The sequence below is a fragment of the Schistocerca cancellata genome, chromosome 5, assembly GCF_023864275.1.
Source record: "Schistocerca cancellata isolate TAMUIC-IGC-003103 chromosome 5, iqSchCanc2.1, whole genome shotgun sequence".
NCBI lineage: Eukaryota > Metazoa > Arthropoda > Insecta > Orthoptera > Acrididae > Schistocerca > Schistocerca cancellata.
The window spans coordinates 592292461-592307872 of NC_064630.1; the positions used below are offsets into that span (position 1 = coordinate 592292461).

A 15412-nucleotide genomic window follows, 5' to 3' on the forward strand; every position below is an offset into this window, starting at 1 on the left:
AATGAGTTTTTCAAGTGTATTCATTTTTCTAGGGACATAATTTTGTTCCTCCTCTTCTTCTTCATCATCCCCTGTGTTGCAGATTTCTATTAAATCTGTTGCTGAAGTGAAAGTGGAATGAGTTGACAAAGTCATCACTTCGAATGTAATCATCTGCGCTACATGAAATGTTTTGCATTTTCATTGATTCAGCAATTACTGCTGCATTTTCTTGAACTTCGATGGCCACAGAAGCATCCTGTTCTTGACCCCCAGAGCCCACTTTGTTGAAGCATTTGGTGACAGTTTCAGGTTTTATTTCCTTTACTGCCAAGCCAATCCAATTTACGGCATCCAGGACAGAAACTGGCCGTGCAAGAGCAAACGCACTTTCTGCTTCTTCAACACTAAGAATAAGATATTGCATCAGTAATCACCTATAATGACACTTGACTGTGTAAAACTTTCGGGTGGCAGGTTGCATTGTCTAGGAAAAGGAGAACTTAACAATTTCCTTTATTTTCATTTTGGCAGTGAAAGAGCCCATCCATTCTTCCATATGACCATTCACTGTCCACGACTTTTTATTGCTTCGTCATGTGACTGGAAGCTTACTGACGTCTATGTTTTTTGAAATAATGTGGTTTTGCCGTCTTTCAATCACCAGTGTCCCATTTCACCTAACATGTTTCCACACAGCAGTACAGTGAGCCTTTCCTTGGAAATTTTTCCACCGGTGCACTTTTGCCCCAATTTTGAAGAAAGCGCACAATAAAACAGTCCCATTTCATTGGCATTGAAAACATCTTTTGGGTCACCATTCACAATAAAGTTGGACAGTATTGTCTTCCATTCTGTTGCTACACTTTCCTGCACATCCTTAGCTTCCCCACACACTTCATTCCACGCGATGTTGTGCCTAGGTTTGAAACTGTTCAGTCACCCTGTGGACACTTTAAACTCTGTAATTCCTAGCTCTTTAGCAACTTTCAGAGCCTCACTCTGCAACATAGGTCCAGTTAAAGGTAAATTTTTTGCTTGTGCACTTATGAACCATTATTTTGTTAATTTCTTCATTTCCGGTCTTCTTTGCCTTTCTTTTCATCTGCCCATTCCCTTTCATCCATTGTCCCAAATCTTACACTTGTTTCTCAAAGTATCATAAATTTGTGCTTTACCAAATTCCGTGCACAGAGGATTTGTCTTTCTCATTCCCCCAGTTACATTAATCTTTTTGTTAAAAAACAAGCAGTTTGTTCGACATCGTGTATCTCTTAAAATGCTACTAGTCAACTGAAATTGGCTGAAAGTAATTACCTTGACGGGTAGAATCATTGTTTAACGGAACAATGCTCATCTCTTTCACTGCGCACATTGCAGCTGAGAGATGCGCAACAATGTTCCTGTATGCGCTGGCGTACATCAATAATGAGGAAAATGAGAAAGCTGACAAAGAGATCGCTGACGAACGAACCATTTCCTTTGATGTACTGTACCAACACTGAGCATAACTTATTCATTGTTGCACAGAGCAGCACGGTTTTAGGTCCACACCAGCAGTGCCGTGCTGCGCTGGACGTCTTTTCTTGGTTTTGCGCAGCTTAACAGAGGTTTGTAGAGTCTTCAATAATTAATCAATTGTAATACAGCAGTACTGTTTAGGGTCTTTTCCGCATTATACAATGAATTATTAAATTAAGTATGTTCAAAGATTGGTTTCCATTTCCGCATTAGGCATGTTCCACTTCATACAAAAAAATCAGCATACAGAAGTGCACTGAATGCATCGGGACTTAAATGCTTGTATGGTTTGGGCAAGTTTCTGAATTATACATGTGCCGATTTGATCAAGTTTTACTGTATATCTAAGTAAAATAATTAACTGCACCAACTATTATCTAATTTTTATTCAAATTCCAACACGTATTTGCAACTCATTTATGATAGCTTGTATTTATAATCATTAGTCAGGTCAGATGTGACTTCGTAAACAATTGTTTGTACAAAATTTCAAACTAAAATAAAAATAGACTTGAGCTGAACATCAGATATATAAACAGGTCATATGTACATTTTCATATATCATCTTACATAGACACTTTTTTTTAACATTGTTTCATTCTTTAGGTTGTGCAGCACCATTCACTACTAAAACTCCCCTTTCTTATATACAGTGCAAGAAGTGTTGAACACTGCTAGGATCCCCTTCTCACAATGCAGTGCAAATAGTGGTAATCCTGAGATGAGAATGCACACAGCAGTGACTCTTTAGTACGCAAATACAAAGGTGATTTTCCTTCACAGTGCATGAACGAAAGTGAACAGTAACAGTGAACAACTGTTCCTCAGAAGTTGTTGCTCAATTCTTCGATTTAGTTTAGCAAACCATTCATTTGTACCTGTACCTTTGTGAATGAACCACTTCTAGTGCACGTAGATGTTTGTACCACCAGCTACTCAGTTCTTCTGGCTTTTCTGAAATTTTTCTTACAGTCTTGAGTGGTTGGGTGTACTGCTGGTATCATCATCTTCCTTGCATGATATTGCATTCACTTGAACCAGTATCTTCATCAGGTGTTGCCTGACACTGACTGTCAGATGGAAAGTGTCTGTAATTTGCACCACCTCCTTTCTGCTCAGTCTGCACCTGCAGATGCTGCCCTCAAGTGTTCTTTCTTCAGTTGATGCTGACTGGTTGCATTCTGTTTGTGGTCTGTTCCTGTCTGGTCATACTGGGAGGTTCTGTTGTCACCCAGCAGCTTGCTTAAGTTTTCTGTGATGAGTTCTGCATTGCTGTTCAAGCTTTACTCAGCTGATAGCCCCATCCCCTGATTGCTTAGGCTCTCCATCATTCAAATCTCTATCGACTCCCTCAAAGCTGTCCCAATATATGGGCATTCGGGCTGAGATTCTTTTTTCTTCATAGCTCATGGAATGATCAAATTCCAAGCAGAGTTCAGCAATGGCTGACTTGATTTCTTACCACAGACTGATGTTCTTAGCTTCTGATAGCAACAGCTCTTATAGTTTGTCCAATATATGATATCCCGCTTTGGTAAGGCATCCTACAAATTCCTGGCTTTCGCAAACCAATGTTATCTTTAATATACATCAAACAATGTGGCATGTCATATACTGGGCAAACTACAAGAATTGTTGACATCAGGTTGCAAGACCATCATTCAACACTCATCTCCGGCAAACAACCAAGTCAGCCATCACTAAACACTGCTTGGAATTTGTTCATTCCAAGAGCTATCAGACAAGAAACTTGGACCAGACACACAGATATTGCAACAGAATAGTGAGGCAGTCAATTGAGATTTGTATGGCAGAGAAGCTAATCAACTAGGCACTGGGCGTTATCAACTGATGAAAGCTTGAGATCGTGTACTGGATCTAATGAAATCCAACAAATACAGAACTTATCAGCATAGGAACCTCAAGCTCAATGCCATGTGGAACAAACTGACAGCAGAACATCTTAGGATGACCCAAATGGGAATGGACTGCAAACATAATATGATCAATTGGCTTGGACCGAAAATAGAACACTCAAGGATGTTGTCTGTGGGTGCAGACAATATTAAGAATTTCATGCTGCAGGGACACCCAAGGGCAGCATCTGAGGGTAGACTACTTATGGATGGAAGAGGCAGAAGGTACAAATTACGGACACACTCCATCCAATGATGTCTCTGGTAGCATCCCATGACAGCGACAAGTCATGTCACCCAAATATCACGCAAGTAAGATGATGATATCCAACAGTAACCCCAAAACTCAAGAATGTCACCAGTTAGTAGTTGTTTGAGGAATCTACTGGTCTAATTTCTAAAAGCTCATTCTTGAGAAATGAGCCATCCTATCATTTCTGAAAGGAGTCTACCTTTCCTGCAATTCCTTCTCATATTGTCAATACAAGGGAAAGGAACTGTTTAGTTGGAAAGCACCAGTTGTCCCTTAAAAACAATAAATACAGTATGGTTCACTCAATACGTTTCGTAAAAAAGTACCCCCAGACGGACCACCTAGTTTTTAAACTTTGGGTGTTAATGCTCTCTGATGACTCCTACAGCCACTGGAATGTATTCTTGACCATCATTACCTACAATGACTTGACAGCAAATATTGCACCACACAAACAAATACAGAACTCATCAGCATAGAAACCTCAAGCTCACTGCCATGTAGAACAGACTGACAGCAGAACATCCCAGGATGACCCAAATGGGAATGGACTGCAAACAGAATATGACCAACATGTTGTGGCTAGTATTACAATAAAAAGTTATGGTGGGTTGCTGGGGGCTAGGTATTGTTCCATATATTTGAATTCATAACAGTCTATAACCCAATATGGGCAATCAAAAATTAATGAACATATTCCACATAGTTTATCTTTCATTTTTTCATAAAAATACAGGCAATCAATGTAAAATTTCCCTTCATTGCTCAAACATTGAATACCAATCTCAAAATAGTAGCACCACAACTATAAGGTTCTCAGAAGCACATGCTTCACAGAAACTTTATTAATAAAATATTAATAATTTAAATGAGGTTTCATTATGGCTCCCTCTTTTTCATAATTTCAGTGACACTGTATCTGATACATAATTTCAAGTTGGCAAGTTAGCATTTGTTATTAAGATAATCTGCAATTTGATTTTTCCAGTATGACATATTTTGGTATCAAGTTTCAAAGTGAACGTAAGGCAATGCCTTTCTGTATTAAACAGCTTTCAAAAATAACGAAAGACTGAGGAAAGGTAAATTCACTGTTGTACCTTTACTTTTTCTTTTACACTGGCTTACAAAAACCAATACAATTATTCAGTCAAATGATCGAAAAATAACTTTTTTGTGTTTTCATAAATTTTTTCACACAGTTCTTCAGCATCTTCATTCCGAACTGCGGCTACAATTTCAAGAACATGCCTGCAAATAAACAAAATGTATTATTAATCATTAGCATTTCAGTTAGACCTACAATTTTGTTGAGACTGTTAAAAGTAAATACAAATGAGGAAAAATTTTTTAAAACAAATAAAATAGGAGTAAAGAAATAGGAATGACTTTCTAGTTCCATTTTCCTTTTTAACAAGATCTAAAACTTAACCTTTTCATTTCTTTTATGCTGTTGGTTCTCTGAGATTCTATGCACTGCATAACTATTAAATATATTATGGTCTACTAATAATCACACCCATACAATCTCAAAATTGTGTTAGTTTGCACTTATTAGTTACTGAGCAGGACAGCAGGCTTTTGCTCACCATATTCTTGACCAATAACTTCTACCCCTTCATGATGGTTACATAGAATACCTCCTTTAGGTAGTATCCTTTATGCAATTCATCTTCTATCACAATGCATGTATTTATGAGATGACAATGACACATACATAACAAATTAATTGTTACACACATATCTATTCTCTGTGTTTAATGCTATTTGTAAAAAATATATTCCTCCTTCACAGGATGACACGATTGAAGAACACCCATTAAAATGTACTTATGTAACATAATGAGACCCAATACTGATAAAGATACTAGGTTCTTTATAATGCATAACTATTATGGGGCACATCACATAGCACTGTGCATGCTGATGGACAAGTTGGCAAGTGAAAGTTTGAACTCTGCCAGCAGTAGCACAGGACCTGATAGTGCATCTCACATGGGGCAATATCCAGTATATGAATAGTATAAAAATAGTCTCACAACCCATCATTGTCCCTGTCTCACATACAATGTGTTATTAACCTTTCATACTAAAGATCCATGTTGTACTGGTCCTGGAATTGGAGTCTGGTGAAGTAATACAAATGGTGCCATGCGGACAGCATGTACTAAATATTTTGTTTGACTTCCTGAGACACTACTTTATATTTCCTGAAGATGGAAACTATTTGAACAGTCTTAACAGTGAGCTTCCAAAATAAACTCTTGCTTGTATCTGTTAATTACAGGAAGTGACTGAGGAGATATATGCCTCTGACATTTGGAACCACTCAGAATCAGGCTGACACTGCCTGACCTGACAAAGTTAAGTACTGCTCATACATCTCCACCTGGGGTCTGGAATACTAATGTAATCATAGATAGGGTCTCAGAGGACTTAAATGTATTGTGTGAAGTTTTGGGATCTTGGTATCTCAGTCTGGTGGAAGTAATGGGTTGACGAAACTCAGAACGGACATGACAAGCCACTTGTGCACTCATGCTGTGCTAAATGAATTTTGGTTTGTTTAAATTACTATACGACAACTATTTTTAAGTTTTTGATTCCACAAAGCATTATAGAACATTAACACTTTGAGGACTTGGCAGCTAGGGTGTAGAGCAACTGGCCAATACTGTGCTTTTCCATGGTTTTTCTGAATTTTGTGTAGTGGATTCTACTGCACAGAGCTTACACATTTTATTGCATTTGAAAGAGAGTTCCAATGGCTCTGAGCACTATGGGACTTAACTTCTGAGGTCATCAGACCCCTAGAACTTAGAACTACTTAAACCTAACTAACCTAAGGACATCACACACATCCATGCCCGAGGCAGGATTTGAACCTGCGACCGTAGCAGTCGCATGGTTCCAGACTGTAGCACCTAGGACCGCTCAGCCACCCCAACCGGCTTGAAAGAGGGGTCCTTTTTCTGTGAAGTACTGTGAAGAAACATAGCCTTTCATACTGAAATGAAAATGTATTTTTACAATGACTTCTTTTTTATTTTTTGTCATTCGCTTCCTAAATGTAGGTAGAATTAGAAGCTGCTGGTACTGAAAATATAACTGCTTGAAAATGTGGGTTTTGACTGCAAATTATTTAACTGCTTTTGCCTTGCTGTGAAAAATTCCAAAGATTTTGTAAAATAAAGTTTCTATTTTAAATTCTTCACAATAACACTTGGTATCTTTTCTTACTGGTTTCACAGAACTTGTCTTGATTCTTTCTGTACAAACTTTATACCTCCTCTGAGGCTATTGTGGCCAGATTCAAATTAGGAAAGTATCTTCCACAGAGTCTGTTTCCAGGTGAACTATTTTTAGTGGAAGTTTATTCAACCAGGCCTCCTTCGTTTATCAAAGTGACTGCCAATCCAGTATGGAATTCAACAAGATGTCTGCTAGTAGGCCTCAAATTTTTACATAAAACACACCAATTTACTATCATGGTCATAAAAATGAGAAAAAAAGGCTTTCTTTCACCACTTTATTTGCTCCCCCTCAAAGGTATAGTAGCAAGTGTGATCCACACAAGCCTTGTTTTCATACAGTTCAAAATAAAATAGGTTTCTTCTTCTATGTTATTCCCAGTCTTGTTCTGATGTTGCAGTAATTTTATTTTTTGTTGTCAAAATAACTACAATCCTAATGTTTTTCCATTTCACAAACAGCAAAGTGTCTTGTCAACGAAATGGAAGTTCCTCTTATTTCAGCTTCTGGGAAATTAGATGTTTAGTCAGCCCTTTGCTATTTCCTGTACTGTTCTGTAAGGCCATCCTGAAAATAAATAGAAAGCATATAGCAGGCAACTGATGTCCTCTGCACTGACTGTGACCTTGTGAAGCATGACGTGTGGCAACAAGGGGAATGCCGACACAGTAAAGCTAGGAGTACATGCTGTTGCCTGTATTTCTCGATCGCCAATATGAGTGACAGGAGCTCCCATCTGTGTTTTTCATGGTAGTACAAGCATTGTAGGGTACCTATATACACATGACAGACATAAGCCAAACACTGGAATACGTTAACAAATCTGAGGAATAATTTGCAAATCTAAGAAATGGCTGGCATAGGTCCTATGTTGCTCATCTTTTTGGAGCACAAATTTGTGTGACATAGATGCTACATTGCTCAACTATATATATATATATATATATATATATATATATATATATATATATATATATATATATATATATATATATATATATATATATATGAATATAATAGAGGGAAACATTCCACGTGGGAAAAATATATTTAAAAAGAAAGATGATGAGACTTACCCAACAAAAGCGCTGGCAGGTCGATAGACACACAAATATACACACAAAACTCTAGCTTTCGCAACCAACGGTTGCCTCGTCAGGAAAGAGGGAAGGAGAAGGAAAGACAAAGGGATATGGATTTTAAGGGAGAGGGTAAGGAGTCATTCCAATCCCGGGAGCGGAAAGACTTACCTTAGGGGGAAAAAAGGACAGGTATACACTCGCGCACACACACACACACATATCCATCCATACATACAAGACACAAGCAGACATTTGTAAAGGCAAATGTCTGCTTGTGTCTTGTATGTATGGATGGATATGTGTGTGTGTGTGTGCGCGAGTGTATACCTGTCCTTTTTTCCCCCTAAGGTAAGTCTTTCCGCTCCCGGGATTGGAATGACTCCTTACCCTCTCCCTTAAAATCCATATCCCTTTGTCTTTCCTTCTCCTTCCCTCTTTCCTGACGAGGCAACCGTTGGTTGCGAAAGCTAGAGTTTTGTGTGTATGTTTGTGTTTATTTGTGTGTCTATCGACCTGCCAGCGCTTTTGTTGGGTAAGTCTCATCATCTTTCTTTTTAAATATATATATATATATATATATATATATATATATATATATATATATTTAAAAAGAAAGATGATGAGACTTACCAAACAAAAGCGCTGGCAGGTCGATAGACACACAAACAAACACAAACATACACACAAAATCTAGCTTTCGCAACCAACGGTTGCCTCGTCAGGAAAGAGGGAAGGAGAAGGAAAGACAAAAGGATATGGGTTTTAGGGGAGAGGGTAAGGAGTCATTCCAATCCCGGGAGCGGAAAGACTTACCTTAGGGGGAAAAAAGGACAGGTATACACTCGCACACACACACATATCAATCCATACATACAAGACACAAGCAGACATTTGTCTATTTAAAAAGAAAGATGATGAGACTTACCAAACAAAAGCGCTGGCAGGTCGATAGACACACAAACAAACACAAACATACACACAAAATCTAGCTTTCGCAACCAACGGTTGCCTCGTCAGGAAAGAGGGAAGGAGAAGGAAAGACAAAAGGATATGGGTTTTAGGGGAGAGGGTAAGGAGTCATTCCAATCCCGGGAGCGGAAAGACTTACCTTAGGGGGAAAAAAGGACAGGTATACACTCGCACACACACACATATCAATCCATACATACAAGACACAAGCAGACATTTGTCTATTTAAAAAGAAAGATGATGAGACTTACCAAACAAAAGCGCTGGCAGGTCGATAGACACACAAACAAACACAAACATACACACAAAATCTAGCTTTCGCAACCAACGGTTGCCTCGTCAGGAAAGAGGGAAGGAGAAGGAAAGACAAAAGGATATGGGTTTTAGGGGAGAGGGTAAGGAGTCATTCCAATCCCGGGAGCGGAAAGACTTACCTTAGGGGGAAAAAAGGACAGGTATACACTCGCACACACACACATATCAATCCATACATACAAGACACATCATCTTTCTTTTTAAATATATTTTTCCCACGTGGAATGTTTCCCTCTATATATATATATATATATATATATATATATATATATATATATATATATATATATATATATATATATTCATTTGGTAAGTCACATCATCTTTGTTTTTAGGTATATTTTTCCTATGTGGAATGTTTCCTTCTATTATAACCATATATATACCTAAAAACAAAGATGATGTGACTTACCAAATGAAAGTGCTGGCAGGTCGACAGACACACAAACGAACACAAACATACACACAAAATTCAAGCTTTCGCAACAAACTGTTGCCTCATCAGGAAAGAGGGAAGGAGAGGGAAAGACGAAAGGATGTGGGTTTTAAGGGAGAGGGTAAGGAGTCATTCCAGTCCCGGGAGCGGAAAGACTTACCTTAGGGGGAAAAAAGGACGGGTATACACTCGCACACACACACATATCCGTTGAGCAATGTAGCATCTATGTCACACAAATTTGTGCTCCAAAAAGATGAGCAACATAGGACCTATGTCAGCCATTTCTTAGATTTGTAAATGTATTCCTCAGATTTGTAAACGTATTCCAATGTTTGGCTTATGTCTGTCATGTGTATGTAGGTACCCTACAATGCTTGTATTACCATGAAAAACACAGATGGGAGCTCCTGTCACTCATATTGGCGATCAAGAAATACAGGCAACAGCATGTACTCCTAGCTTTACTGTGTCGGCATTCCCCTTGTTGCCACACGTCATGCTTCACAAGGTCACAGTCAGTGCAGAGGACATCAGTTGCCTGCTATATGCTTTCTATTTATTTTCAGGATGGCCTTACAGAACAGTACAGGAAATAGCAAAGGGCTGACTAAACATCTAATTTCCCAGAAGCTGAAATAAGAGGAACTTCCATTTCGTTGACAAGACACTTTGCTGTTTGTGAAATGGAAAAACATTAGGATTGTAGTTATTTTGACAACAAAAAATAAAATTACTGCAACATCAGAACAAGACTGGGAATAACATAGAAGAAGAAACCTATTTTATTTTGAACTGTATGAAAACAAGGCTTGTGTGAATCACACTTGCTACTATACCTTTGAGGGGGAGCAAATAAAGTGGTGAAAGAAAGCCTTTTTTTCTCATTTTTATGACCATGATAGTAAATTGGTGTGTTTTATGTAAAAATTTGAGGCCTACTAGCAGACATCTTGTTGAATTCCATACTGGATTGGCAGTCACTTTGATAAACGAAGGAGGCCTGGTTGAATAAACTTCCACTAAAAATAGTTCACCTGGAAACAGACTCTGTGGAAGATATTTTCCTAATTTGAATGTGGGTTTTAAGGGAGAGGGTAAGGAGTTATTCCAGTCCCGGGAGCGGAAAGACTTACCCTAGGGGGAAAAAGGGACGGGTATACACTCGCACACACACACACACACACACACACACACACACACACACACACACACACACACACACATATACAGACACAAGCAGACATCTCTTCCCGCTCCTGGGACTGGAATGACTCCTTACCCTCTCCCTTAAAACCCACATCCTTTCGTCTTTCCCTCTCCTTCCCTCCTTCCTGATGAGGCAACAGTTTGTTGCAAAAGCTGGAATTTTGTGTGTATGTTTGTGTTCGTTTGTGTGTCTGTCGACCTGCCAGCACTTTCATTTGGTAAGTCACATCATCTTTGTTTTTGTGCACACACACACACACACACACACACACACACACACACACACACACACACACACACATGGTTGCGAAGGCTAGAATTTTGTGTGTATGTTTGTGTGTCTATCGACCTGCCAGTGCTTTTGTTTGCTAAGTCTCATCATCTTTGTTTTTAGATATATTTTTCCTACGTGGAATGTTTCCCTCTAATATAAGTCTAAATCAGAACAGTGGGCTGAAGCAAGGAAGTGTACTATCACACCTACTTTTCATTGCCCAGTTTGCAGGAGATAATGACCAGGGTGGCAACATAAACAGAAGATGAAAATATGGAGGAAATGGTGTCTGTAGATGATGTAATGGTGTGGGGAATGGAGGAGAAGAGGTATAAGAAAAGCTAAATGTATGGAAGTGGTGGGACAGTTTGGATTAAAATTTAACGCAAAGAAATGTTGAGTGATGGTGACAACAAGGAACGAGGGCAGTGTAGCAATGGATACAAGTATTAGAGGGTAAGCACTATAGAAAAGGGGACCATTTCAAGTATCTGGGGCACATAACAGAAGACAGTGGAAGGAATGATAAGGGGGATTAGTGAAAGAGGAAGGCAAGCCCATGGTTTCCTCCAGAGTGTAAGCATCCTCATTTAGAGCAAAAGTAAGTAATGGAAAATCCAGAATGGAATAATGACAGTACTACGAAAAGGATAGATTGTTACTCACCATATAGTGAAGACATTTGAGTTGTAGACAGGCACAATAAAAAAAACTAATAAACAAGTAAACTTTTGGTCAAAAGACCTCCTTCTAGAGTAGACAACACACACTATGTGGCTGCCGAGGCTAGATTGCAAGCAACTGTGCATGATGGGAGAAGCAATCTGAGTCATGTGGGTAAGGAGGAGGTTGCGATGGGGAGGGGGAGAGAGAGTGGGGTAGGAGAGGGAGACAGTAAAGTACTGCTTGAGGGAACATATAGGGCCAAGGTGGGGAGAGCGTAGGACAAGTAGGTGCAGTCAGGAGATTAGACGGAGGGTAGGGAAGGAGGGGTTAGGGGAGGGGGGGGAGTGGAAAAGGAGATAAATAAAAAGACTGTAAGTGCATTGGTGGAATAGAAGGCGGTGCAATGCTGGAGTGGAAACTGGGAAGGTGACAGGTGGATGACTACCGGAAGCTCAGGCCAGGGGCATTATGGGAAAGTTCCCACCTGCACAGTTCAGAAAAGCTGCTGTTGCTCGTAAGGCTGTGACGCAGTCATTGACATGAAGAACATTGTGTTGGGCAGCATGCTTAGTAACTGGGTGGTCCAGCTATTTCTTGGCCACAGTTTGTTGGTGGCCATTCATGGACAGACAGCTTGTTGTGTGTTAAGCACACATAGATTGCAGCTCAGTGGTTGCAACTTAGCTTGTAGATCACATGCCTATTTTCACAGGTAGCCCTGCCTTTGATAGGCTAGGTAAAGCCTATGACTGGACTGGAATAGGTGGTGGTGTGGGGATGTGTGGGACAGGTATTGCATCTAGGTCTATTACAGGGATCTGAGCCATGAGGCAAGAGGTTGGGAGCAGGGGTTGGGTAGGTTTAGTGGGTGGCGGAATAGCACTGTGGGTGCGTTTGCAAGGAGAGTGGACAGGGCATTCATCATTTCAGGACATGATGAGAGGTAGTCAAAACCCTGGAGGAGAATGTGATTCAGTTGTTCCAGTCCTGGGTGGTGCTGAGTCACAAGGGGAATGATTCTCTGTGGCCGGCAGTCAAACTGAGAGATTAGGCACAGGAGATCTGTTTCTGTACAAGCTTGGGAGTGTAATTTCAGTCTGGGAGACCTCAGTGAGACCCTTGGTGTATTTCAAGAGGGACTGCGCATCACTACAGATATGATGGCCATGGATGGCTAAGCATTATGGAAGAGACTTCTTCGTATGGAGTGGATGGATGGATGGCAGCTGCTGAACTGGAGGTATTGCTGGTGGTTGGAAGGTTTGATATGGACGGAAATACTGATGCTGTGGTCAACATTGAGGAAGGTGGCTTCTTGGGTTGAGGGGGACCAGATGAAGCACATGGGGGAAAAAGTGTTAAGAGTCTGGAGAAATTTGAAAAGTGTATCCTCACCTTCGATCCAGATCATGAAGATGTCATCAATGAATCTGAAGCAGGTGACGGGTTTGGGATTGTAGGTGTTTACGAAGGATTCCTCTAGAAGACCCACGAATAGGTTGGCATTAGATGGCGTCATGTAGCTGCCCACTGCCATACCATGGATTTGTTAGTAGGTGATACCTTCAAAGGTGAAGTAATTGTGGGTGAGGATATAGTTTGACATGGTGACCAGGAAGGAGGTTGTAGGTTTGGAATCCACTGGGCATTGGGAAAGGTAGGGTTCAAAAGCATCAACATCATGGGCATTAGGGATGTTAGTGTAAAGGGAGGTGGCATCAACAGTGCCAAGCAGGGCATCGTGTAGTAAAAGAACAGAACATGGATGGATGGAGAGGGTTTTAAGGGCGCACGACGGCAAGGTTTTCAGCGCCCACTCAGTAACAGATTGAGATGGGTGTCAAGAAAAGACTCAGAACAATAAGATAAAACAGAGCGTAAGACACGGGAAACTAGCTTGGAAAAATATGTGCCTACCCACGTAGCAAGTCACTGGAGGAAATGATTGGTGTCTTTTACATAGGAGGGTAGGTTGTGGATAACAGGTTAAAGGTGTTGGTCTGTGAGAGCAGAGATTCTCTCAGTGCGAGCACGGTAATGGGCCACAATGGGGTGTCCTGTGTGGATGGGTTTATGGACTTTAGGAATCATGTAGAAAGTAGGAGTGCAGGGCATGGAGGGAGGGGGGGGGGGGCACAGTTGGAGTGAGGAGAGAGATAAGACTCTGGGTAGAGGTTCTGTGGTGAGCCTAAGGTTTTGAGGAGAAACTGGAGATCTTGTTGGATTTCTGGAATCAGGTCATTGTGGCGGGGTTTGTAGGTGGATGAATCTGACAGCTGGTGGAGTTCTTCCACCAGATCATCCTTGCGCATCAAAACTACAATGGTGGAGCCTTTGTTGGCAGGTACAATTATAAGTTTGGGATCAGTTTTTAGGTGGTGGATTGCAGTTCTTTCTGTGGATGTAAGGTTAGTTTACACATTGAGGGATTGGCGAATGATGGTGGGCCAAGGCTCAAGGTTCAGAAATTCTGGAAAGTTAGCAGGGGTCACTTGGAGGCAATGGGGGTGGATCATGGTTGGATGGAGGAGTGAACTGAGTCAAGCAGGGTTCAACATTGGTTTTGAGTTGAGCCTAATTGAAGGGGTTGGTGGTGAAAATGTGTTTTGGAGAAGGAAAGAAAGTCTTGAACAAGTTCAGCATGACTGAATGTAGGAGCGGGGCAAAAGGTAAGGCCTTTGTAAAGGACTGATACTTCTATGGGATTAAGGCTTTTGGAGGAAATGTTCCTGACTGTTTCAGGCCTGTTTATGTTCTCAATTCTGTATGGTGGTCACGGGGAATTTTATAGGGTGTGGTAAATGTAGTATGTCAGTAAAACAGGGTTTGTCAGCTATGAAATGATGTGGTGCACATTTGGACACTGTTGTAGAAGTGGTAGACAGTAGTAGTCCAAGGTGGGAATACAAAGTGAACAAGTTGGAGAGTTGTTCAAGGTGGCAGTGTGCATGCTGCACTAGTTCCTGGAGGGCAAGAGATGCAATATGGGAGATGGGATACAGGAATTTGGAATTGCACAGCAGGAGAGTTTTACAGATGGAAAGGAGGTATTGGAAGGAGGTTTGGACCTGATATATGGTTTTGCAGTACTATGTTTGTGACGGTTGAGGACTGGTGGAATCTGAAGAGACGGAGGTCATTGTGGAAGGAGGGGTTGCAGCCGGAGATGGGTAATTTGATAGGAAGGCCATTTGGGGGGATTCCAGGAGCCAGGCAACAACACAGGCACAGTATGTGGCACTGGGTTCTGGCTAGAGATAAGAAAAATTTTCTGTATTGGTGCAGGTGGAACGAACAAGAATCCATGGTGGAGAATAAAAATGCAAAAAATAAATAAATAATGTAGATATACTTGTGAAAAAATATGCAAAAGTGTGCCAAAATACGTGGAAAAAGTCACAGAAAGGATGAAATGGTTGAAATACGGGGAAACAAGATGAAACCTGAGGAAGTACGGCCATTAGCAAAATGCAAAAATGAACTTAAATGGGGCTCATGGCTCCATGTAATAGACCTAGATATGAGAACTGTCCCATACAT

At 40.5% G+C, this 15412-nt stretch overlaps 1 protein-coding gene across 1 annotated transcript in view; it reads right to left on the reverse strand.

Moving 5' to 3' along the window:
• Positions 1 to 4752: 4752 nt before the first annotated feature.
• Positions 4753 to 15412, reverse strand: part of LOC126187657 (deoxyribonuclease TATDN1) — a 30769-nt gene continuing 20109 nt past the window's right edge. Inside the window, exon 6 of the mRNA XM_049928873.1 lies at positions 4753 to 4920. Coding sequence (XP_049784830.1) covers positions 4812 to 4920 — 109 coding nt within the window. The 3' untranslated portion in view covers positions 4753 to 4811. The remainder of the gene's footprint in view (positions 4921 to 15412) is intronic.